Below are 25,622 nucleotides of genomic sequence, written 5' to 3'. Positions count from 1 at the left end.
TCCTCGGTCTCTCAAGGAGCTGAGATAACAGGCCCCAACCCCCATACCTAATTATTGGTTTTTAATTTAATTCAATTTTTAAAAATCATTTATTTATTTATCTTTGAGACAGAGTCTTGCTCTGTTACCAGGCTAGAGTGCAGTGGCACGATCTCGGCTCACTGCAACCTCTGCCTCCCAAGTTGAAGTGATTCCCCTGCCTCAGCTTTCTGAGTAGCTGGGACTACAGGTGCATACCACCACACCTGGCTAGTTTCTTGTATTTTAGTAGAGACGGGGTTTCACCATGTTGGCCATCATGGTCTCGATCTCCTGACCTTGTGATCCACCTGCCTTGGACTCCCAAAGTGCTGGGATTACAGGCGTGAGACACTGCGCCCGGCCTATCTATTTATTTATTTGTGATGGAGTCTCAGTCTGTCGCCCAGGCTACAGTGCAGTGGCGTGATCTTGTCTAACTGCAGACTCCATCTCCTGGGCTCAAACGATTTGTGCCCCAGCTTCCCGCGTAGCTGGGATGCTGGTGCCCACCGCCACGGCCGGCTAATTTATGTGGGTTTTTTTTCTTTTTTTTTTTTTCTTTTACTTGCTTCTTACCATCCAGTAACAATTTATGTGGTTTTAGTAGAGATGAGGTTTCCCCATGTTGGCCAGACTGGTCTTGAACTCCTGATCTCAAGTGATCCACCTGCCTCAGCTTCCCAAAGTGCTGGGATTACAGGCGTGAGCCGCCATGCCCAGCCATTGTTATTATTTTAAATAGTTTTGGCTTTTAGTTTTTAGTAAACATGTAAGTGGTTTAAGCATGATTACATTGTGAATATAACAATCCCGTTAGTGTCCATTCTTTTCAGTATGAAGAACTGAAGTGTGTCGTGTAGATATTTGGGAGAAGGTTATTGTTGCTGGTATGTTAAACATCTTAAAGTTATAGCATAATAATAAAATGTAAAATTTGCATAACCTGGCCGGGTGCTCACACCCACTTTGGGAGGCCGAGGCTGGCAGATCACCTGAGGTCAGGAGTTCAAAAGCAGCCCGGCTAACATGGCAAAACTCTGTCTCTACTAAAAATACAAAAATCATCCAGGGGTGGCGGTAGGCTCCTGTAATCCTAGCTACTCAAGAGGCTGAGGCAAGAGAGTCGCTTGAACCTGGAAGGCGGAGGTTGCAGTGAGCCAACATCACAGCCTTGCACTCCAGCCTGGGTGGCAGAACGAGAATCTGTCTCAGAAGAAAAAAGACACAAAACTTTATAACCTGCAAAAACGACTCTTTCTCCGGTAGAAGCTTTTGTTATTTATGTCAAAATTATTTCTGTGTGTGTTGCATTTTCATTAACATAGATATGCAGTGTTTTTTTCAAGTTGTTTTCTTCCAAAAAATGTGAAAATAATTGAATTATGAGGAAAAGGTACACATGTCAATTTCTGTATCTGTCTACTTATTTATTTATTTATCTCACAGAGGTTTGCTCTTGTTGTCAAGGCTGGAGTGCGGTGGTAAGATCTTGACTCACTGCAACCTGTGTCTTCCAGGTTTAAGCAATTCTCCTGCCTCAGTTTCCCGAGTAGCTGGGATTACAGGCATGTGCCACCAAGCCCAGCTAGTTTTGCATTTTTTTTTTTTTTTTTAAAGATGGGGTCTCACCATGTTGGTCAGGCTGGTCTTGAACTCCCGACTTCAGGTGATCCACCCACCTTGGCCTCCAAAGTGCTTGGATTACAGGCGTGAGCCACCACGCCCGGCCCCAATTTTGTTTTTTTAATAGAGACAGGGTGTCTCCTTGTTGGTCAGGCTGGTTTCGAACACCAAGCCTCATGTGATTCCCCCCTGCCTTGGCATCCTAAAGTGCTGGTGTTACGGGCATGAACTACCGCGCCCGGCCTATCTGGCCTTTGATTTATGTTTATTGAAGAACTTTATATATATTTGTGGGTTGAAGTTACTCTTTTTTTAATTTTTATTTTATATTTTTTTATAGACGGGATTTCACCATGTTAGTGAGGCTGGTCTTGAACTCGCGACCTCAGGTGATCCGCCCGCCTTGGCCTCCAAAGTGCTTCGATTACAGGCGTGAGCCACAACGTCTGGCCCTGTTTTTTTTTTTTTTTTTTCAAGTTGTTGCAACGTAAAAGTTACTCTTTAACCTTCTTTCGTTTTGTTTTTCTTTTGAGACAGAGTCTTGGTCTGTCGCTCAGACTGGAATTCAGTGGCACGATCTCAGCTCACTGCAACCTCCACCTTCTGGGCTCAAGCGATTCTCCTGCCTCAGCCTCCCAAGAAGCTGGGACTACAGGCATGCCACAATGCCTGGCTAATTTTTTGTATTCTTTTAGTAGAGATATGGTTTCACTGTGTTAGTCAGGATGGTCCTGATCTCCTGACCTCATGATCCTCCTGCCTCAGCCTCCCAAAGTGTTGGGATTACACGGATGAGCCACCGTGCCCCGGCCTGCCTCAAAGTTATTAAAACATGTTAGTCCTATTAGATGGCTTCAAGTATTGCAAGTTTTGTAGTGCAGACGCTAAACTTCCTTTGTTTCATAAGGTCTGTGAGCCTTCAGTGATGTTGATGATGAGAAGATTATTTTCCTGTCTCAGTCATTTCACTCTCCTGTCAGAAATAGCTTAGACTGGCCGGCTGTGGTGGCTCACGCCTCTGATCCCAGCACTTTGGGAGGCCATGGCGGGTGGATCACTTGGCGGTCAGGAGTTTGAGATCAGTCTCGCCAACGTGGTAAAACCTTGAATCTACTGAATACAAAAAATCGGCCAGGCGCTGTGGCTCACACCTGTAATCCCAGCACTTTGAGAGGCTGAGACAGGCAGATAACCTGTGATCAGGAGTTCAAGACCAGGTTAGCTAACATGGTGAAACCCCATCTACTAAAAAGACAAAAATTAGCTGGATGCGGTGGTGGTTATCCCAGGCATACAGGAGAATCACTTGAACCTGGGAGGTGGAAGTTTCAGTGAGCCAAGATTGTGCCACTGCACTCCAGCCTGAACCACAGACTGAGACTCTGGGCTTAGGCGGGAGAATCTCTTGAGGCAGGAAAATCATGCCACTACACTGCAGCCTGGGTGATAGAGCATGACTCGCTCTCAAAAACAAACAAACAAACAAAAAAGAAATAGCTTAAGCTGGAAGGCTTAAGACACAGCAATATATCTCTCATGAATCTGGAAAGTGGGAACTCCAGGAGCAAGGTGCAGCCACATTGGTTCCTGGTGAGAGCTTCCATCGGGGTTCAGCCCAGCCACCTTCCTGCTGTGTCCTGACGTGGTGGAAAGAGGAACAGGCAATGAGCTCTTGACTGTCTCTTTTTATAAAAGCACTGATCCTATTCACGAGTAGTCAACAGCCATGACCAAATTCTCTCAAAGGCTCCATGTGCAGGAACATCCTATTGGAGAATAACTCTGAACGTGGGTTTTGGCCAATACGAACATTCAGACCAGGGAGCCCGCATCATATTTCTTGTGTTTTTATTGTGCAATTAAAAAAAATATTTTATTGTGTTTTAGGTTTTGGGGTACATGTGAAGAACATGCAGGATTGTTGCATAGGTACATACACGGCAATGTGGTTTGCTGCCTTCCTCTCCTTCACCTATATCTGGCATTTCTCCCCATGTTATCCCTCCCCAACTCCCCATCCCCTGCTGTCCTTCCCCTAGTTCCCTCTCACAGACCTCAGTGTGTGATGCTTCCCTCCCTGTGTCCATGTGTTCTCATTGTTCAACACCTGCCTATGAGTGAGAACATGCGGTGTTTGATTTTCTGTTCTTGTGTCAGTTTGCTGAGAATGATGGTTTCCAGGTTCATCCATGTCCTTACAAAGGACACGAACTCACCGTTTTTTATGGCTGCATAGTATTCCATGGTGTATATGTGCCATATTTTCCCTGTCTGGGCTATCATCAATGGGTATTTGGGTTGGTTCCAAGTCTTTGCTATTGTAAACGGTGCTGCAATGAACGTTCGGTGTGCATGTGTCCTTATATTAGTGCAATTTGTTTTATACAGTGTTTTCTCTGATCTTAAGACCGGGTTGCGGGGCATGGGGGAGGCTCAGCTCTCTGATAGGATGTGTTCTTCCAGGCCCTCGGTCCCTCACTTACCCTAGAATGGGAGAGGGGACCCCACTAGGCGTGGTGAGCTCGTTTTAAGAAATATCAGACCCCAAAGAGTTTTGCAGAAAGTGATTTATTTAGGCAGAGAAAGAGAGAAAAAGGAGAAAGAAAATCAGCTCCCACAATGTTGTGGAAGGAGGATCCAGAGATGGAGTTCGCCCGGATGTGGGAGAAGGGGACTTTTAACCTTGGGAGATACTTCCGCCCTATTCAAGTTTTCTGTCCTATGAAAGGAGTTCCTTTAAACTTCTGCTGGAGTGATTGACCTTTGATTTCTGGGCAGTCTGTCTTCCCATGCGTGAGTTAAACTAAGACCTCTAAGCTCCCGGATGGAGATGTGGAAGGAGGTATGGCGCTGGGAAGTTCTTGCCTTTGAAAATACTCTGTCTTGTGGACCTGGGAAGGGAATACATTCCCGTAATCTCAGTTTATACAATTTCCCAGTACATATTCTATGATTTATATTTTCTGCATAGTTAACTAGATTACGCAGGGCCATGCATACGTGTAGAATGCTGTATTGCCTGGCTATTACACAACCGTTGTTGTGACATCATAATTACACCCTTTGACACTGTGTTAATCAGTTTTTTTTTTTTTTTTAAAAAAGATTGGGTTTCATCATCATGACCAGGCTGGTCTTGAACTCCTGACCTCAGGTGGTCCACCCACCTCAGCCTCCCAAAGTGCTAGGATTACAGGCGTGAGCCACCACGCCAGGCCAGTTTTTTTTTTTTTTTTCTGAGACAGAGTTTCGCTCTCGTTACCCAGGCTGGAGTGCAATGGCGCAATCTCGGCTCACCGCAACCTCCGCCTCCTGGGTTCAGGCAATTCTCCTGCCTCAGCCTCCTGAGTAGCTGGGATTACAGTCACGCGCCACCATGTCCAGCTAATTTTTTGTATTTTTAGTAGAGACGGGGTTTCACCACGTTGAACAGGATGGTCTCCATCTCTTGACCTTGTGATCCACCCGCCTCGGCCTCCCAAAGTGCTGGGATTACAGGCGTGAGCCACCACGCCCAGTTTGTTTTTTTTTTTTTTTTTTTTTTTGAGATGGAATCTCACTCTGTCACCCAGGCTGGAGTGCAATGGCATGATCTTGGCTCACTGCAACCTCTGCCTCCCCGGTTCAAATGATTCTCCTGCCTCAGCCTCCCAAGTAGCTGGGATTACAGGTGCCTGCCACCATGCCTGGCTAATTTTTTGTATTTTTAGTAGAGATGGGGTTTCACTGTGTTGGCCAGGCTGGACTCAAACTCCCGACCTTGTTATCTGCCCGCCTCTGCCTCACAAAGTGTTGGGATTAAAGGCCTGAGCCACTGTGCTTGGCTGTCAGTCAATTCTTATTCCTTATAATGCTGTGTATTTTCTTGACCTCAGACATCAGAAGGTAGTGATCTTAACGTATTTCAGTTCTTATATTGTGTGCTGGTGGCAAGTAGAAGTTATGGCTTTTTTCTTAAGAGGAAATTGTTTAGAATTCTGCAGGCTGTATAAATGGACTTATTATGTGCTTGCTGGTTTTTTTTTTTTTTGAGACGGAATTTCACTCTTGTTACGTAGACTGGAGTGCAATGGCGTGATCTTGGCTCATCGCAACCTCAGCCTCCTGGGTTCAGGCAATTCTCCTGCCTCAGCCTCCCGGGTAGCTGGGACTACAGGCGCGCACCACCATGCCCAGCTAATTTTTTGTATTTTTAGTAGAGACGGTGTTTCACCTTGTTGACCAGGATGGTCTCCATCTCTTGACCTTGTGATCCACCCGCCTTGGCCTCCCAAAGTGCTGGGATTACAGGCGTGAGCCACCATGCCCGGCCTTGCTTGCTGGTTTTATCATGGGTTAGAATATTTTGCTAATTAATTTACATGATTTTACATATGGCTTTTTGGTATCTGGTATGCAGTATAACTGACACACTCTACACAGTAATGTCACAAAGTGCCACTGGGTGCTGTGGGTCACACGTGTAATTTTTGGATTTTGGGAGGCCAAGATAGGTGAATCACTTGAGGTCCGAAATTTGACACAAGTCTGGCCAACAAGGTGAAACCCTATCTCTACTAAAAATGCAAAAAATTGGGAGAGGCCAGGTGAGAAAAAAAATAAAATTTAAAAAACATGCAAAAAATTATCCAGGCATGGTGGTGCATGCCTGTAATCACAGCTACTCAGGAGGCTGAGGCAGGAGAATTGCTTGCATGGGAGGTTGTGCCATTGCACTCTAGGCTGATGTAACAGAGTGACAAAAGAATAAAAATACAAATTTAAAAAAAAATCACAATGTGCCTTTTCTGCATGGATATAGGTAATTTTATTCAGAAAAAACATTTATTAACTTTTTTTGTTTTTTTGTGACGGAATCTCACTTTGTCGCCCAGGCTGGAGTGCAGTGGTGAAATCTCAGCTCATTGAAACCTCTGACTCTTGGGTTGAAGCAATTCTCCTGCCTCAGCCTCCTGAGTAGCTGGGATTACAGGTGTGCGCCACCACACAGTTACATTTTGTAATCTTCTCAGTGCTATGATTGTGTGACAATACAGAATGTCCATTGATTTGGTTGAGCTGACATGAGCTCGTTGTGGATTATTTACCAATGTAGTATATGGTGTGGTCCATTAGCATTTATTTGTATATGGTAAACATGCTGTCAATAGGAAGAATATTTATTTTTCTTTTCACTGATGTGACAGTGATATGTTTTTGCAAACTGTTACACACTTTATGGTCACAGTGGAAAAATATTCTGTGCTTTAGCCTCACACACGCCGGTGCCCTGTCAGTGTTTTCTCATGATACTGGAAATGGGCTTCCGTAGAGACATGATTTGAAGTACTTGCTATTGCCCTTTATTTATTAAAGAATCTTACTTTTTTGTGTGTTTCTAAACTTTGAAGATCGTGTTTGGGAAGTTTAAAATAAGTATTGTTTTTTGTGTCATATTTACACATTTCAGGATTATTTACCATGTCTACCTAATTGGAAACCTATTGGTGTTCATATTTTGTAGACATCTCTTCTAAATCCCAGCTATTCGGAGGCTGAGGCAGGAGAGTCGCTTCAATCCGGAAGGCTGCGGTTGCAGTAAGCCGAGATCCTGCCACCTTACTCTAGCCTTGGGGACAGAGCAAGACTCCGTCTCAGAAAGAGAAAAAAAGTAAAAAGTAAATAAGATAAAGTAATAGATCTCTTCCACAAATGTGCTGAGACAACTAACTGGATATCGACATGGAAAAGAATAACATTAAAAATTTTATTTAAAAAAGTTTTAAAAAAAAAGAGAGAGATGAGGAAGGGAGCCCAGACTGGCCGGACCCAGAGGCTCAGTGATCCTCCCCCGGCTGCTTCCCGAGTAGCTGGAACCTGAGGCTCCCGCCCTGCAGTGTTTAAGCAGCAGGTGGTGACCTCCTCCCGGGCCTGAGCACTCCGCCCCGCATCCCAGGCCTTGACCCTAAGACAGTCTCTGAAGCTGAGCACAGGGTGAACACTCCCTCCCGAGTGAACGGAAAATAGAAAGGGAGAGAATTTCTATTCTGTTCTGTGGGCCGCCAGCCTGAAATCGTACGTTCCGCCCACCTAGGGCCTGGCATTTCAAGCCTTCCTGGCCGGTCTTCTCACCAAACCCTGAAAAATAAAGGCGCTGGGAGGGAGCGTGAGAGACGCACAGGTTCAACCCCGTCCGGTCCTCTGCGATTTCTAAAGGGCAAGGTCTCTCCGCCTCGGGCCCCGCCCCCCACGCCAGGACCCCGCCCCCACCCGCCGGGACCCCGCCCCCACCTCGCCGGGACCCCGCCCGCCACCTCGCCGGGACCCCGCCCGCCACCTCGCCGGGACCCCGCCCGCCTCCGCGTGGGCCCCGCCCGCCTCCGCGTGGGTCCCGCCCGTCTCCGCGTGGGTCCCGCCCAGGCTTGGCTTCCTTCCCGCGTGCGCAGATTCGCACAAACCGGAAGCGGATCTCGTGGAGGGGAGGTCACGCCGCAGCTTGTGAGTTTCGCTGTGTCTTGTAAAGTCTGCCTTTCCGAGGTCCCCGGGGTTCTGTACCTCGGACGTGGGGTCCCCACAGACTTGGAAATCTCCCCCATCTTCCTTCACCCAGAGCAAATTGAGACATTCTCGTGAGAGTCCGGGGGTCGCTTCCTTTAAGGTTGAAAGTCTCCCTGAGGTTGGTCCCGTCCCCGGTCTTTCCACCATAGGGCAATGTGTACACTGCCTATCGCGAAGTTTTCCTGCTCAAAACCTTTTTCTGAGGGCCGGGCGCGGTGGCTCACGCCTGTAATCCTAGCACTTTGGGAGGCTGAGGCGGGTGGATCACCTGAGGTCAGGAATTCAAGAGCAGCCTGGTCGTCATGGAGAAACCCCATCTTTCAAAACACAACAATACAAAAAAAAACCTTTTACTGACTCCTCCCGCCCCGCGCTTTTTAAAGTCCTCACCCTAGAGGTGGATTCCCGCCCTGGGCGCCTCCCACCCTCGCCCTAGTCGGCTTCTGGAGCACAGCGCCGCGGCCCCAGTCCCGCCCGGGGAGGTCGCTCCCCTGCCTGGTCCCGGGATCCTGCAGACCCCACCCTTGTCTTAAGGCCCCGTCGCCCCCACACTCCCTCCTTGTGCCGGGCCCTGCTGCTGCCCAGGTCTCCCCTCCGCAGTCACCGCTTCCCCTGAGCCCGCGTTGGGGAGGTGCCCAAGGTCTATCCTGTGACACGGGGTGTTCTTGCCCGCCCAGCTCCAGACCCTGGAAAATGCGCTTATCGGGGATGCAGGCGTCCTACTCCAATCCCTCCTGTGATTGTGTGGGCCAAAGGGATCAGGAGACAGAGAAGGCAGGAGAAAACCTGAGACAGAGAAAAGAAGGAGAGACACTGGGAACAGATGGCAAAGTAGAATATGGTTGAGGGATTTGCCAAGAGACAGCAAAAGTGAAAAAAAAAAAAAGAGAAGAAAAGCAACTGGAAGAATGTAGAGAAAAGCGAGAGGTACAGAGATGAAGGAAGCAAGGTAGGGATGGGGCAGCAAAGAGGGAGGCTCACGAGAGTGAGGGAGAGGAGGAGGGACTTGGAGCCGGGGCAGACAGAGCAGAGGGAACCACAGCACGGAGGACACCTGCGGGTGTGGGGTGCCAGAGACTGGGGACGGGGGCATAATGGGGAGAGCAGTGGAGGCGCAGAGATGGGAGAAGAGGCGGAAACATACTGAGATTGAACGACAAAGAGGCTAAATAAATTGGGAGGATGGAGCAGAAGTGATGGACGAGAAGGACTAGAGGGGAGAAGGGAATAAACAGCAGGAGAGGAGAGGGGTACAAAGTGAGGAGCAGAATCCCAGGGAAAAAGAAACAAGAGCGAGAGAGAGAAGGGGGAATAAGAGATATGTACAGAATTAGGGAGGGCAACAGTAACAAAGGGGCTGGGCGCAGTGGCTGCCGCCTGTTATCCCAGCACTTTAGGAGACTGAGGCAAGGGGATATTTTTTTTCTTTCTGAGTCGGAATCTTGCTCTTGTTACCCAGGTTGGAGTACACGGCGCAATCTTGGCTCTCTACAACCTCGGCTTCCTGGGTTCAAGCGATTATCTTGCCTCAGCCTCCCGAGTAGCTGGTTTTACAGGCATGCGTACCACGCCTGGCTAATTTTTGTATTTTTAGTAGAGACGGGGCTTTTTCCGTGTTGGCCAGGCTGCTCTTGACCTCCTGACGTCCTTATCTGCCTGCCTCGGCCTCCCAAAATGCTGGGATTGCAGGCATGAACCACCGCACCTGGCCTAGACAAGGGGATTTCTTTCTTTCTTTCTTTCTTTTTTTTTTTTTTTTGCAATAATTTCAGTCTTAAGGTTATACCTGAAAGGGGGATTTCTTGAGTCTAGGAGTTTGAGGCCAACCTGGGCAACATAGTGAGACCCCAATCTCTGCCAAAAAAAGAAAACAAATTAACTGGGCGTGATGGTGTGCATTTGTAATCTCAGCTACTCTGGAGGCCAGGGCAGGAGAATGAATCACTTGAGCACAGGAGGTCCAGGCTGCAGTGAACCGAGATTATGCCACTGTACTGCAGCATGGTCAAGAGAGTGGGACCCTGTCTCAAAAAAAAAACAAAGGCAGTTTAGTTGAGTGGGTGAGTTCATTGGGTATGATTAGTTGTGACATGTTGGCTTCTGTGTATATAATCTACTAACTTAAAACTCGTTGAAATTCTACAGATGGAGAATTTTAACATTTCTGTCTATAAGACTTGTACTTTGTATAAATCTTGCCATCAGAGGTTAGCTTCCACTTGGAATCCCTGTTCAGCCAGAGGGCAGTGTCTTATTCAGTTTTTGTTTTTTTTTTTTAAAAGATGGGGTTTCACCATGATGGCCAGGCTCTTGAACTCCTGACCTCATATGATCCACCCACCTCAGCCTCCCAAAGTGCTAGGATTACAGGCATGAGCCACCGTGCCTGGCTAGTTTTGTTTTTTTTTAAGACTGAGTCTTACTGTGTCACCTAGGCTGGAGGGCTGGAGTGCAGTGGCCCAATCCCGGCTCACTGCAACCTCCACCTCCCGGGTGGAAGCCATTTTTCTGCTTCAGTCAGCTAAGTGCTGGGACTCCAGGCGCCCACTGCCAGGCCTGGCTCATTTTTGTATTTCTGGTAGAGACGGGGTTTCACTATGTTGATCAGGCTGGTCTTGAACTCCTGATATCGTGATCCACCTGCCCCGGCCTCCCAAAGTGCTGGGCTTACAGGGTTGAGCCACCGTGCCCGGCCTGTAAGTGACTCAGTTGTGAGTCACTGTCTTCCCTTTTCCCAGGCTGGGGTAGGAAGTTGGACAGTAAAGTGGGGGAAAAAAAATCACTTTGTGTTATTACATAATACTTCTAATTTAATTAATTAATATTTTGAGACAGGGTCTGGCTCAAATGTTCAGGCTAGAGTGCAGTGGCGCGATCTCTAACTGCAGCCTCAGCCTCCTTAGCCTGCCGAGTAGCTGGGACCACAGGCATAAGCCACCAATTTCAGCTAGTTTTTGTATTTTTTTTTTTTTTGTAGAAACCAGGTTTCACTATGTTTCCCAGGCTGGTCTGGAAATCTTGGGCTCTAAGGATCCTTCTGCCTTGGCCTCCCAAAGTACTGGGATTCCAGGGATGAGCCACTGCACCTGGCCTACATAGCACTTTTTGAAGGGACATCAAGCTGGGCATGGTGGCTAACACCTGTAATCTTATCGCTTTGGGAGACCGAGGTGAGTGGATCACGTAAGGTCAGGAGTTCATGACCAGTCTGGCCAACATGGTGAAACTCTGTCTCTACTAAAAATACAAAAGTTAGCTTGGCGTGGTGACACGCACCTGTAGTCCTAGCTACTTGGGAGTCTGCAGCACAAGAATCACTGTAACCTGGGAGGTAGATGTTGCAGTGAGCCACAATCCTGCCACTGCACTGCATCCTGGGTGGCAGAGTGCGGAACACTATCTCAAAACAACAACAACAAAAATGACATAAAAAACAAAAGGGACATCAAAAGTGCTTTTGTTCTCATTGTGTAATAGATTTCCTTTTTCTTCTTTCTGGTTTCTCTTCATTTCTTTCTTGCTTTATTTTTTTTTTGCAGTCTGAGTTAGAGATGAGTCTTAGTGTTAAACATTTCTTTTTTAATACATAATCACTTCTGAAAGATGCCTTTGTGGTATCCTGTAATCAGCTGACATCATTCTTTTCTGTACATGTGTATGTTCCAGTTATTTTCCTGTTGATCCCAGACTTTGTTGGATTTTTTTTTTAACAATTTCAAAATCATTTCTGTTTGAAATAGTTGCATCCGGTGTAGATCGAGGTCTGAATGCTTTCTAGTCTTCATTATTTATTGGAAACCTTTGGTACCTAAGACATAAAAGTTTGATTGTTTTTTTTTTTTAGAGAAGTGACTTGCCACTGAAAGAAGTTTGACTGTTAAAGTACGTCCTCGGTAAAGATGTCGGTGACCTTTTACCTTAATATCAAAATGTAGTTTAACCAGTTAGTCTGTTTTTCAATTTACTTTCCTTATGTCATATGTTAAAATCTTGAGCTGTGAGCTTTTTTTTTTTTTTTTTTTTTTTTGAGATGGAATCTCAATCTGTCTCCCAGGTTGCAATGGCATGATCTCGGCTCATTGTAACCTCCGCCTCCTGGGTTCTAATAATTTTCCCGCCCCAGCCTCCTGAGTAGCTGGGATTACAGACGCACACCATCACAACAGGCTAATTTTTGTATTTTTAGTAGAGATGGGGTTTCACCATGTTGGTCAGGCTGGTCTTGAACTCCTGACCTCGTGATCCACCAGCCTCAGCCTCCCAAGGGAGCCACCGCACCTGGCCTAAGCTGTGAGCTATTAAGTGCATGTTTCCTTCAATGCCTTCTGGTTCATTCTAGACAAATGTCGAAAGATGGGCTGGATTGGTATGGAACTCTGTTCCAAAAGTACCCATGTATTCTCTTCTATTTTTTTTTTTTTTTTTTTTTTAGACGGAGTTTCGCTCGTTACCCAGGCTGGAGTGCAATGGCGCGATCTCGGCTCACCGCAACCTCCGCCTCCTGGGTTCAGGCAATTCTCCTGCCTCAGTCTCCTGAGTAGCTGGGATTACAGGCACGCACCACCATGCCCAGCTAATTTTCTGTATTAGTAGAGACGGCGTTTCACCATGTTGACCAGGATGGTCTCGATCTCTTGACCTCGTGATCCACCCGCCTCGGCCTCCCAAAGTGCTGGGATTACAGGCGTGAGCCACCGTGCCTGGCCTCTATTTTTTTTTTTAAAAAAAACTGAGTTTTGCTTTTGGTATCCAGGCTAGAGTGCAATGGCACGATCTCGGCTCACTATAACCTCCACCTCCTGGGTTCAAGCGATTCTCCTGCCCCAGCCTCCCAAATAGCTGGAATTACAGGCACTCATTACAATGTCTGGCTAGTTCTTTGTATTTTTAGTAGAGATGGGGTGTCACCATGTTGGCCAGCCTAGTCTTGAACCTCTGATCTCAGGTGATCCACCCACCTCGAACTCCCAAAGTACTGGGATTACAGGCATGAGCCACCTTGCCTGGCCACTTATGTATTCTTGATTGAAAAATTTTGCTTATGTCTTAGTTCTATAGCTGACTTTTTTTTTTTTCTTACCATTTTCGAGGACAACAGCTGTGTGTTCACACTTCTGCATTTTATAAATGTTACTGTAATTTTCTCATAAGGAAGAATTAAATTTTGGGAATCAGTGGCCTCAGAACCTTGCAAAAGAAGTCTCTTTAGTCCAGGTATATGAAAGATGGTTCTCTAGTTTTCAAGGATAAGGTGATAAAGGCCAACCCTTCCCGTTAGCCATTCCGGGCTGGTAATGTAACTATTCAGGGACACCTTCTCACTCATCTCAGACCTTCTCAGGGTAACTTGGTGTGAATGTCTCCCTCTCTGAGCCTCAGTGACTCTCCCTACACCTTGGAGATGAGAGGCTAGACCAGAAAAGCTCAACCTGAGTGACCCTGGCCCCAGACATGATTGGCAGAATAGAGGGCGTGCTGGGTGTGGCTTTTCTCCTGGGACAGGGGAGTGGCCAGTTGTAATTAGAATTTTTAATGAGAAGCAGTATCTAAAAAATGAAGAAAAGAAGCAGAAGAATGAAAAACACAGAGGTGTAGACTCAGACACAGAGACTATGTTCAAACGCCTTTCTCTGTATTCGTATGTCACAGCTAAATCCAAAGCAGGTCACGCCGGTCCCTGGTAGGGAGCCCTCCACCGGCTTCCCGTGTTCCCCAGGACGAAAGCCCAGCTCCTCAGTGTGGCTCCACAGCCCTGTGTCCAGGGCCCCGGCCAGTGTCCAGCCTCCTCCTGGTAGCCTGTGCTCATCTCATGACTCCCTCTGCCCCAGTCACGTTTGCTTTTCTGTTCCCAAACACCAAAACCTTTCCTGTCTCAAGTCGTTGTCCCTGATCTTATACTATGTCCCTAAATGATGATCGCCCTGTCCGTTTCTCCTTTTTCAGGTCTAGGCTCAGAGATGTCTCCCATCCCCCCACCCCCGTCTGAAGTTCCCACTGCCTGTCAGGCTCTGTCACATTACTCAGGTTTTATTATCTCTGCCTCAGTCACATCAGAAGCACCATATATATGTATATATTTTTTGAGAGAGCCTCACTCTATCTTCCAGGCTGTGAGAGCAGTCTCATGATCTTGGCTCACTGCAACCTCTGTCTCCTGGGTTCAAGCAGTTCTTGTGTCTCAGCTTCCGAAGTAGCTGAGATTACATGTGTGTGCCACCGGGCTCATTTTTGTATTTTCCTATTTATTTTATTTTTGAATCTCACTCTGTCACCCAGGCTGGAGTGCACTGGCACGATCTCGACTGACTGCAACCTCTACCTCCCAGGTTAAAGTGATTCTCCTGCCTCAGACTCCCTAGTAGCTGGTATTACAGACACCCACCAAACCCGGCTACTTTTTGTATTTTTGTTAGAGATGGAGTAATTCCTGACCTCGAGTAATCTGCCCGCCTCGTCCTTCCAGAGTGTTAGTATTACAGGCATGAGCCACTGCGCCTGGCACAATTTTTGTATTTTTAGTAGAGACAGAGTTTCACCATGTTGACCAGGCTGGTCTCAAACTCCTGACAGATCAAGTGATCCAGCGGCCTCGGACTTCTAAGTAGCTGGGACCACAGACACAGATGTGCACCAGCATGCCTGGCTAAGTTTTTGTGTTGTTGGTAGAGATGGGGTTTCACATTGACCAGGCTGGTCTCAAACTCCTGAGCTCAAGTGATCCACCACCTCAGCCTCCCAGAGTTCTGGGAGTACAGGCACGAGCCACCGCACCCAGCCTCTGGCTGGGCTCTGGGGAGGGCTGGGTCTGTGCCCTGAAGGGGAGCTCATTCCAGCCCAGCTCCCCACTGATGCGGTGTGAGTGTGGGCTTCTCCAGGAGGGATGAGGGTTCTGAAGAAAGGGAAAAAGATCACTTAGTTTTCCTGCAGGAGTTTATCTTCCCTGGTGCAGTGGGCAGCAGAGGGAACCGTATTTCCTCAGGGTGAGGTCTCCTTTGTATGTGTCGTTGTGTTCCAGGGAGGGGGTGTGTTGATTCTGAGCAATAAACAACATATTTTTCACATTCAGGATTGACTTCTACTCTTGATACGTGAGGAAGAACCCCGGAAGAGGAAGAGGAAAGCAAAGGAGTCAGGGATGGCTCTTCCTCAGGTGAGATGATCTTCTCGGTGGATTGTTCTGTCTCCTTCCTGCTTGCAGTTGGGAATCTTCTCTGAGTCTGAAGCGTCCTGCCTGACAGGTTTGCTGGAGCTCACCCATGCCTTCCTTCAGTCCCTCTCATCTCAACTAGATTCCATCTCTGGTGACCCAGTGACATGAGCTTGGGAAGAGGCTGCACTGGGCATGGTTCTGGGAAGGGCTCACCCCAGACGTGGATGGAGACGGGGTGTGGGCCCCGTGGTGTCAGGGCTGCTGGGCAGCAGGGAGTGTTCAGGGGCCACGTCTGGATGCGCCGTCAGCTCTTTGTAGAGCAGGAGTGGAGCAGCTGCCCATGGAAGTTACATATTAATGTGCACAGAGTACGTGGTAAATTTCCTGAAAGGAGACCAGTAAGGGGAAGTCTTTTCTGCCTGATTTGATACTACATGTTTAGGTAATTAAGTAAGTGAGTGTGTTTCTGACTCCAAACATCTTACTAATTGAAATGGCAAGTTCATACACAGACATGAATGATACCAGGTGTTTTATTCCATCATTCTTTTAAGCATATGAAACCAACCTAAATAATAGCAGGAGATTCATTAAACCATTCTCAGTGCATTAAGCTCATGGAGACTGTGGTGTTACTGTGGGGAGGTTTGTGAAACAGGGATTTTTGGTATAAATGGTTATGATTTTTCTCAAATGTGGGAGCAGTACTTCTTTTTTATCCTAAAGGATGGAGCCATATTCTCATTCCACCTATCATCATCATCATCATAATTTATTATTTGAGGTGGAGTCTCCCTCTGTCGCCCAGACTGGAGTGTAGTGGCATGATAGTGGGATGATCTCAGCTCACTGCAAGCTCTGCCTTCAAGGGTCAAGCGATCTTCTGCCTCAGCCTTGCCTGTAGCTGGGGTTACAGGCATGTGCCACCACGGCCGGCCAATTTTTAATAGTTTTAGTAGAGATGGGATTTCACCATGTTGGCCAGGCGAGTCTCAAACTTCTGACCTCAGGTGATCCACCCGCCTCAGCCTACCAGGGTGTTGGGATTACAGGTGCAAGCCACTGTGCCCAGCCCCACAAATTATTCTTAAATACATATTTTTATATTTAAACACCGCATGATGTACATATTAGTTTTGTGGTGAAGCTCCAAGCAAAGCTGCAGCTTAGCCCCTTGGCCAGAAAGCACCTCCTTTCCCTCCACCCTCCTTCCGACTTCACTGGGGAGACACTAAGGTTAGCTGTGCGTCAGGTGTCATTGCAAGTCACGTCCATGTGTACTTCTGTATCGTTAGGAGACTTTAGAAAAAATTCTGCAGTAAATTAAAACAATTGAATATTCCTTTCCCTGAGGTTTGGGTCTGTGTGAGGGCTCGTTACAGAAGTGATCTCATGTCATCAGGCTTTGTTGTGCAGGTTATTTCATCACTGTGGTATTAAGGCCAGTACTCAGTAGTTATTTATTTATTTATTTATTTTTAAATGTACTTTACGTTCTGGGGTACGTGCGCAGAACGTGCAGGTTTGTTACATAGGTATACACATGCCGTGGTGGTTTGCTGCATCCACCACCCCGTCATCTACATTAGCTATTTCTCCTAATGCTATCCCTCCCCTCTCCCCGCGTCCCCTGACAGGCCCCATTGTGTGATGTTTCCCTCTCGGTTTCCATATGTTCTCATTGTTCAACTCCCACTTTTGAGTGAGAACATGGCGGTGTCTGCTTTTCTGTTCTTGTGTCAGTTTGCTGTGAATGATGGTTTCCAGCTTCATCCATGTCCTTGTAAAGGACATAAACTCATCCTTTTTTATGACTGCAGAGTATTCCATGGTGCATATGTGCCACATTTTCCTTATCTAGTCTATCACTGATGGGCATTTGGGTTGGTTCCAAGTCTTTGCTCTTGTGAACAGTGCTGCAATAAACATACATGTGTGTGTGTCTTTATAATAGAATGATTTATACACCTTTGGTTATATATCTAGTAATAGGATTGCTGGGTCAAATGGTATTTCTAGTTCTAGATCCTTGAGGAGTTGCCACACTGTCTTCCACAATGGTTGAACTAATTTACACTCCCACCAGCAGTGTAAAAGTGTTCCTGTGTCTCCACATCCTCTCCAGCATCTGTCGTCCGCTGACTTTTTTTTTTTGACAGAGTCTCGCTCTGGAGTACAGTGGTGTGATCTCAGCTCACCGCAACCTCAGCCTCCTGAGTAGCTGGGATTACAGGCGCTTGTCACCACGCCCGGCTACCTTTTTGTACCGTGTTAGCCAGGATGAGCTCGATCTCCTGTCCTCACGATTTGCCTGACTTGACCTCCCAAAGTGCTGGGATTACAGGCGTGAGCCACTGAGACGGGCCCATTAACATCTAGTTTTTTTCTGAGTCTGTGTAGGTTTTTATTATTTTTTGGACACGTATAGTCAAAATGGATTTTCATACTTGGAGTAATTTTGTTTTCGTGTATTTTATGTTATTTTGAGATAGGCTCTCGCTTTGTTACCCAGGCTAGAGCACAGTGGCATGATCTTAGGCAATCTTAGCTCACTGCAACCTCTGCCCTCAGGTCAGCCATCCTCCACCCTCAGCCTCCCAAGTAGCTGGGACCACAGGTGCGTGCCACCATGCCCGGCTAATTTTGTTTTTTTGTGAGTGTGTGTAGGTTGTATTTTGTGGTCATATATGTACAAAATGGATTTTTGGTCAGGCACGGTGGCTCACGCCTGTAGTCTCCCAGCACTTTGAGAGGCCAAGGTGGGTGGATCACCTGAGGTTGGGAGTTCAAGACCAACTTGACCGAAATGGAGAAACCCTGTCTCCACTAAAAGGACAAAAAATTAGCCAGGCGTGGCATTGCATACCTGTAATCCCAGGTACTCAGGAGGCTGAGGCAGGAGAATCACGAACCCGGGAGGTGGAGGTTGCTGTGAGCCAAGATTGCGCCATTGCACTCTAGCCTGAGCAACAAGAGCAAAACTCTGTCTCAAATAATAATAATAACAATTAATTAATTAAAAACAAAATGGATTTTCATACTTTGAGAAGTTTAGTTTTCATGTATTTTGTTTGGAGAGGAGGTCTTGCTTTGTTGCCCAGGCTGGAGACCAGTGGGGCAGTCTTAGATCATAGCAACCTTCACCCTCAGGCTGGAGCCATCTTCGCACCTCAGCCTCTTAAGTAGCTGGGACCACAGGTGCCTGCCACCATGCTTGGCTAATTTTTTTTTTTTTTGAGACAGAGTCTCTGTTGCCCAGGCTGGAGTGCAGTGGTGCAATCTCAGGTCACTGCAACCTTTGCCTCACGGGATCAAGCATTTCTCCTGCCTCCACCTTCCGGGTAGCTGGGATTATAGGCATGTGCCCCTGTGCCCGGCCGATCTTTCATAGTGGACATTGTCATCTTTGAAGACATTACTCATGCTCTGCCTCATGTAGATACTGAATGTCACTTGGTGTGTCATTGAAAAGTTTCTAACATTTCTATAACAGAAACCCTGCATTGATTTATTGTTTGTATATTTCTTCTGTCATCCACAAACATAAAAAATACTGAGAGGGAATCATGACCTCTTGAAAAGGTATAATAAACACACCTGGGAAGACATAATGTGGTGAAAAATCCCGTTCTCCATCCGTCAGAACATTCCCTACAATTAAATCCGTGCTTTCACCTCTCTCCTCTTCTCATTCTCTGTAAAGATCAGAACTCCTCCCATAACCATGTGGTTAAAGTGTGTTTTCATTTCAGGGTCTATTGACATTCCGGGATGTGGCCATCGAATTCTCTCAGGAGGAGTGGAGATGCCTGGACCCTGCTCAGAGGACTTTATACAGGGACGTGATGTTGGAGAACTACAGGAACCTGGTCTCCCTGGGTGAGTCCAACTTCCCCCAGAAGCGGGGACGTGCCCTTGCGTGTGCTCGTTATTTTCTCTTGTTGCCTCTTGGGAGCCGCGTCCGTGCTTTATAGTGGGAAATGAGAGACCTGGAGAGGCCGGTGGGGTTGCAGGAGAATTTTATTTAATGTGATCATGGGCTCAGCAGAATTGCTTCGTAATTCTGAGCAAAGGACAAAGAAAATGGGGTCCCTTTTATGCAGCTATCTGGTACAGGATGACGAAGTAGGAAGCAGGTTTACAGAAGCTAGAACAAAGAACAGAGAACAGTTAATCAGCATGCGACATGTCTCGTGATGCACTTCACATTTGAAAAGGAACATTCTGAGAAACACATTCTGCAGTTTTGAGCTTATCTGCTCTGTGACCTTGCAGCTGGTCAGTAAGAAAAAGGAAAATTTTTAGATGCCCGGGAACTTTGCTAAGGGAGGCGAGGATGATAGATAAGGTTAAATGGTTTGCAGGAAGGCAATTAATATTCTCCTTCAGCAGAGCTGGGGGGTGGGTATCATATGAAACGGGACACAACGCAGCAAAATTGACTTTAGTATGTAGCAACTAGAAATCACAAGGTTTTGTTTTGCCATTCCTTGTTGCTTTTTATAAATAACACTTTACTAGAAAGCAGCACCACCACTGTGACAGCTAATTACTGTTACCTTTAGAGGTATGCCATTTTTGGTTTGTTTTTCTCTCTCCTTTTTCCCTTCTTCTTTTTCTTGGTTTCATCTGATTGGTATTTCTTTTTTTATTTTTATTTTCATTTTTTTAAAAACAGGGTTTCACCATGTTGGCCAGGCTGGTCTTGAACTCCTGACCTCAGGTGATCCGCCTGCCTGGGCCTCCCAAAGTGCTGAGATTACAGGCGTGAGCCACCACGCCCAGCCTCTGATTAGTATTTCTATGAGGTGATTTACTAGATTTATTTAAGTATATCTAATACCTGGTAGCTCAGTGTCTGGGTGGAAGGGTTAATCAAGTGCATTGTAGATCCTTTTAAGGAAAGTCTTTAAGATTGCCTTCATACCTTGACTTGATGATTGACAGTAGGCTGGGGTGTTAGCTCATGGTGAACGTATAGCATTAGATCCTTTTAGATCAGAAGCTCCTTTCCTGCCATGAAAGGCACAAGATCAACTCTACCTTGGCTCCTGATGGCCCCTTCTCAACTGTGCCTGTCTTAGGTTGCCCCTCCTCTGAGGATTCTTACCCGTCTTTGGCTAACCAGCCATCTGCCCGAGGCCAATTAGGGTGACGGTTTGAAGGTTGGAAGGCTCTTGAGGGCAGACCCACAGAGCACTGTGGGTCCAGGAGCAGAGCTATTACCCACTTTGAAGCGGCTACCCTGTCAAGTTGCCTTCTTGGAAAGATGGGGTTATTAAGGCTTTTGGGGCTCTTAATGTCATACTTGCTTTCTTTGAGCTTGTTCCGTGCAGACATGTGCTAACAGTTGGGTTTAGCTAAATGATCACACCTTAGGTAAGCCCACAGAAAGCACCACTATCACACATGTCATTCTGAGGTAGTTCTGTTCCTTTTTCGGGTACAGGCTGGTACTTAGTAAATGCCATTAATTGACTGGTGGTTTACTTGGCTACTATTGCTTTTATAATTGACTGAATACTTTCAGTCAGGAGGGGTAAGAGGCAAGGAAGTATTATGCATCCTCCTAATGACTCCTCCTCCTCCTATCAGGGTTTTAACCTCTCCAAACTATAAACGTCATTCTCTGAAGAGGGAATCTAGTGACCACCCTTACCATGTCTGAACTGGAACGTGAGCTAGTTTTCACATCCTGGCTGTAATTTCCATGACTACTTATCCATTATCGTCAATTTCCTTTTTAAATTTTTTATTTTATTTATTTTTTTAAATTATACTTAAGTTCTGGGGTACATGTGCAGAACGTGCAGGTTTGTTACAGAGGTATACGTGTGCCATGGTGGCTTGCCGCATCCATCACCCCGTCATCTACATTAGGTAACTCTTCTGATGCCCTCCCTCCCATATCCCCCCACCCAGCTATCTCTTCCCTAGCCCCCACCTCCTGACAGGCTCTGGTGTGTGATAGTCCCCTCCTCCTGTCCGTGCGTTCCCGTTGTTCCACATGCGCTTACGAGTGAGAACATGGCGGTGTCTGCTTTTCTGTTCTTGTGTCAGTTTGCTGTGAATGATGGTTCCCGGCTTCATCCATGTCCTTGTAAAGGACATAAACTCATCCTTTTTTATGACTGCATAGTATTCCATGGTGCATATGTGCCACATTTTCCTTATCTAGTCTGTCACTGATGGGCATTTGGGTTGGTTCCAAGTCTTTGCTATTGTGAACAGTGCTGCAATAAACATACATGGGTGTGTGTCTCTATAATAGAATGATTTATAATTTTTTGGGTGTATGGCCAGTAATGGGATTGCTGTGTTAAGTGGTATTTCTAATTCTAGATTGTTGAGGAATCGCCACACTGTCTTCCACAATGCTTGAACTAGTTTACACTCCCACCAGCAGTGTAGAAGCGTTCCTGTCTCTCCACATCCTCTCCAGCATCTGTCTCCTCATTTTTTTAAAGATTGCCATTGTGACTGGTGTGAGATGCTATGTCATTGTGGTTTTGATTTGCATTTTTCTAATAAAAAACGATGATGAGCTTTTTTTCATATGTTTGTTGGCTGCATAAATGTCTTCTTTTGAAAAGTGTGTTTATATCCTTTGCCCACTTTTTGATGGGGTTGTTTTTTTCTTGTAAATTTGTTTAAGTTCCTTGTAGATTCTGGATATTAGCCCTTGTCGGATGGGTAGATTGCAAAAAAATTTTCCATTATGTTGGTCGCCAGTTGACTCTAATGATAGTTTCTTTTGCTGTGCAGAAGGTCTTAAGTTTAATTAGATCCCATTTGTTTATTTTGGCTTTTGTTGCCATTGCTTTTGGTGTTTTCGTCCTGAAGTTCTTGCCTATGCCTATGTCCTGAATGGTATTGCCTAGGTTTTCTTCTTGAATTTTTATGGTGTTAGGTCTTATGTTTAAATCTTTAATCCATCTGGAGTTAATTTTTGTGTAGGTGTAAGGAAGGGATCCAGTTTCAGCTTTCTACATATGGCTAGCCAGTTTTCCCAACACCATTTATTAAATAGGGAATCCTTTCTCTGTTGCTTGTTTTTGTCCGGTTTGTCGAAGATCAGATGGTTGTAAGTGTGTGATGTTATTTCTGAGTCCTCTGTTCTGTTCCATTGGTCTATATCTTTGTTTTGGTACTAGTACTATGCTGTTTTGGTTACTGTAGCCTTGTAATATAGTTTGAAGTCAGGAAGTGTGATGCCTCCAGCTTTTTTTTTTTTTTTTTTTTTTGCTTAGGATTGTCTTCGATATGCAGGCTCTTTTTTGGTTCCATATGAAGTTTAAGGTGGTTTTTTCCAATTCTGTGAAGAAAGTCAATGGCAGCTTGATGGGGCATTGAATCTCTAAATTACTTTGGGCAGTATGGCCATTTTCACGATATTGATTTTTCATAACCATGAGCATGGAATGATTTTTTTATCTGTTTTTGTCATCTCATTTCCTTGAGCAGTGGTTTGTAGTTCTCCTTGAAGAGCTTCTTTACATCCCTTGTTAGTCATATTCCTAGGTATTTTATTCTCTTTGTAGCAATTGGGAATGGGAGTTCACTCATAATTTGACTCTCTGTTTGTCTGTTATTGGTATATGGGAATGCTTGTGATTTTTGCACATTGATTTTGTATCCTGAGACTTTGCTGAAGCTGCTTATGGGCTTAAGGAGATTTTGGACTGACACCATGGGGTCTTCTAAATATACAATCATGTTGTCTGCATATAGAGGAAATTTGACTTCCTCTTTTCCTAATTAAATACCTTTATTTCTTTTTCTTGCCTGATTGCCCTGGCCAGAACTTCCAGTACTGTGTTGAATAGGAGTGGTGAGAGAGGGCATCCTTGCCTTGTGCTGGTTTCCAAAAGGAATGCTTCTGGTTTTTGCCCATTCAGTATGATATTGGCTGTGGGTTTGTCATAAATAGCTCTTATTATTTTGAGATACATTCGATCGATACCTTGTTTATTGAGAGTTTTTAGTATAAAGGGCTGTTGAATTTTGTCGAAGGCCTTCTCTACATCTATTGAGATAATCATGTGGTTTTTGTCGTTGGTTCTGTTTATGTGATGGATTACGTTCATTGATGTACGTATGTTGAACCAGCCTTGCATCCCAGGGATGACGCTGACTTGATCATGTTGGATAAGCTTTTTGATGTGCTGTTGGATTTGGTTTGCCAGTATTTTCTTGAGGATTTTCGTGTTAATGCTCATCATGGATATTGGCAGGAAATCTTCTTATTTAGTTGTGCCTCTGCCAGGTTTTGGTATCAGGATGATGTTGGTCTCATAAAATGTGTTAGGGAGGATTCCCTCTTTTTGTATTGTTTGGAATAATTTCAGAAGAAATGGTAGCAGCTCCTCTTTATACCTCTGGTAGAATTCAACTATGAACCCGTCTGGTCGTGGACTTTTTTTCGTTGATAGGCTATTAATTGCTGCCTCAATTTCAGACCTGGTTATTGATCTATTCAGCAATTCAACTTCTTCCTGGTTTAGTCTAGGGTTGGTGTAAGTGTCCAGGAATTTATGCATTTCCTCTAGATTTTCGTCTAGATTTTTGGCTTGTAGGGTTTCTGCCAAGAGATCTAATGTGAGTCTGATGGGCTTTCCTTTGTGGGTAACCCGACCTTTCTCTGTAGCTGCCCTTATCATTTTTTCCTTTCATTTCAACCCTGGTGAATCTGACGATTATGTGCCTTGGGGTTGCTCTTCTCAAGGTTTATGTGCATTGAGGTGTTTGTAATAATCCTTGATGGTAGTCTGTATGTCTGTGGGATTGGTGGTGATATCCCCTTCATCATTTTTTTTTTTTTGAGACAGAGTTTCACTGTTGTTACCCAGGCTGGAGTGCAATGGTGCAATTTCGGCTCACCGCAGCCTCCGCCTCCTGGGTTCAAGCAATTCTCCTGCCCCAGCCTCCTGAGTAGTTGGAACTACAGGCACGCACCCCCATGCCCAGCTAATTTTTGTATTTTTAGTAGAGATGGGGTTTTACCATGTTGACCAGGATGGTCTCGATCTCTTGACCTCGTGATCCACCCGCCTCGGCCTCCCAAAGTGCTGGGATTATAGGCTTGAGCCACTGCACCCAGCCTCTTTTTTTTTTTTAGATTTCCTTTTAACAGACCCCTCTGCTGCAGGTCTGCTGGAGTTTGCTGGAGGCCCACTCCACACGCTGCTTGCCTGGGAACCAGCTGTAGGGGTTGCAGAACAGCAAAGATTGCTGCCTGTTTCTTCCTCTAGTAGCTTCATCCCAGAAGGGTACCCGCCAGGTGTCAGCCAGAGCTCTCCTGTATGAGTGACTCCCAATCAGGATAAACAGGGTTCAGGGAGCCACTTGAGGAGGCAGTCAGACCCTTATCAGAGCTCAAGTGCTGTGCTGGGAGATCTGTTGCTCCCTTGCGAGCTGCCAGGCAGGGACATTTAAGTCTGCTGACACAGAACCCACAACTGCCCCTTTTCCCAGGTGTTCTGTCCCAGGAAGGTGGGGTCTTATTATAAGTCTTTGATGGGCTTCTGCCTTTTTTTGAGATGCCCTGCCCAGCAAGAAGGGAGTCACTGTTGGCCTGCAGAGGCCTTGCTGAGCCGCTGTGGGCCCCGCCCAGTTGCTGTGTAAACTTCCCAGTGACTTTGTTTACACAGGTGAGGTTTAAACCCCCTACCAGAGCCTCAGCAATCCATTATCATCAGTTTCTCAGCAGCAGTTTGATAGGTTAAATTTTGCACATCTCTCTCCTTTTTGGGCTAAGTAATAATCTAAAGCCAGTCTGTTCTGGTAAATGGCATTCCTCATTTTTATACATTGTACAGCCAACAGGTCTAAAGCTTGTGCCGTTTAATTGGTAATGATTTCAAGTATGTAACCTTATAATGTAATTGAGCACATAGACAGGAGTATGGTATCCCCATGACCCGTCTTGTGCCCAGGTAGCTCGCCCGTAATACTGAAGAATTCTTTCGGGGGTCAATCAATGTCTTTCCCGTCTCCTATTTTTATACCTCCTCTGACAGCTACACTTCTTTTACTTCTGTTTCCCACCTCATCATAACCCGGGTATCCTAGAGCTTCTCCCAGCTGCAAGGGGAGTAAGAAGAAGGTCGATCTCACTGTCCCTAGTGCACAGGCCCCTGTCCAGTTGGCTGGTAACTGCCAGTAGCTTGCTGTCCGCAAATACACGAAAGGCCAGCGGGTGCCTGCCAACTATTGGGTGCCTCGAGTTGATACCGGGAGTGGTTTAAAGCTGGGAAGTGAGATAATGGGTTGTAGCGTCCGATCTGGAGGT

The 25,622-nt window shown here is 46.0% G+C and overlaps 1 protein-coding gene across 2 annotated transcripts in view; it reads left to right on the top strand.

Moving 5' to 3' along the window:
• LOC135276722 (zinc finger protein 888-like) overlaps positions 1 to 25,622 on the top strand; it is a 62,851-nt gene that overhangs the window by 2,482 nt on the left and 34,747 nt on the right. The window contains exons 2-3 of one of the 2 annotated variants that reach the window (XM_064380927.1): positions 15,248 to 15,331; positions 19,084 to 19,210. In XM_064380927.1, coding sequence (XP_064236997.1) covers positions 15,317 to 15,331; positions 19,084 to 19,210 — 142 coding nt within the window. In that variant the 5' untranslated portion in view covers positions 15,248 to 15,316. Of the gene's footprint in view, positions 1 to 15,247; positions 15,332 to 19,083; positions 19,211 to 25,622 lie in introns of those variants that run through there. The other variant, XM_064380926.1, reaches the window with a different exon arrangement.

The sequence above is a fragment of the Aotus nancymaae genome, unplaced genomic scaffold (assembly GCF_030222135.1).
Source record: "Aotus nancymaae isolate 86718 unplaced genomic scaffold, 86718_ANA_hifiasm-v0.15.2.pri h1tg000028l, whole genome shotgun sequence".
NCBI classification, from domain to species: domain Eukaryota; kingdom Metazoa; phylum Chordata; class Mammalia; order Primates; family Aotidae; genus Aotus; species Aotus nancymaae.
This window is presented reverse-complemented; position numbering and strand designations above follow the sequence as displayed.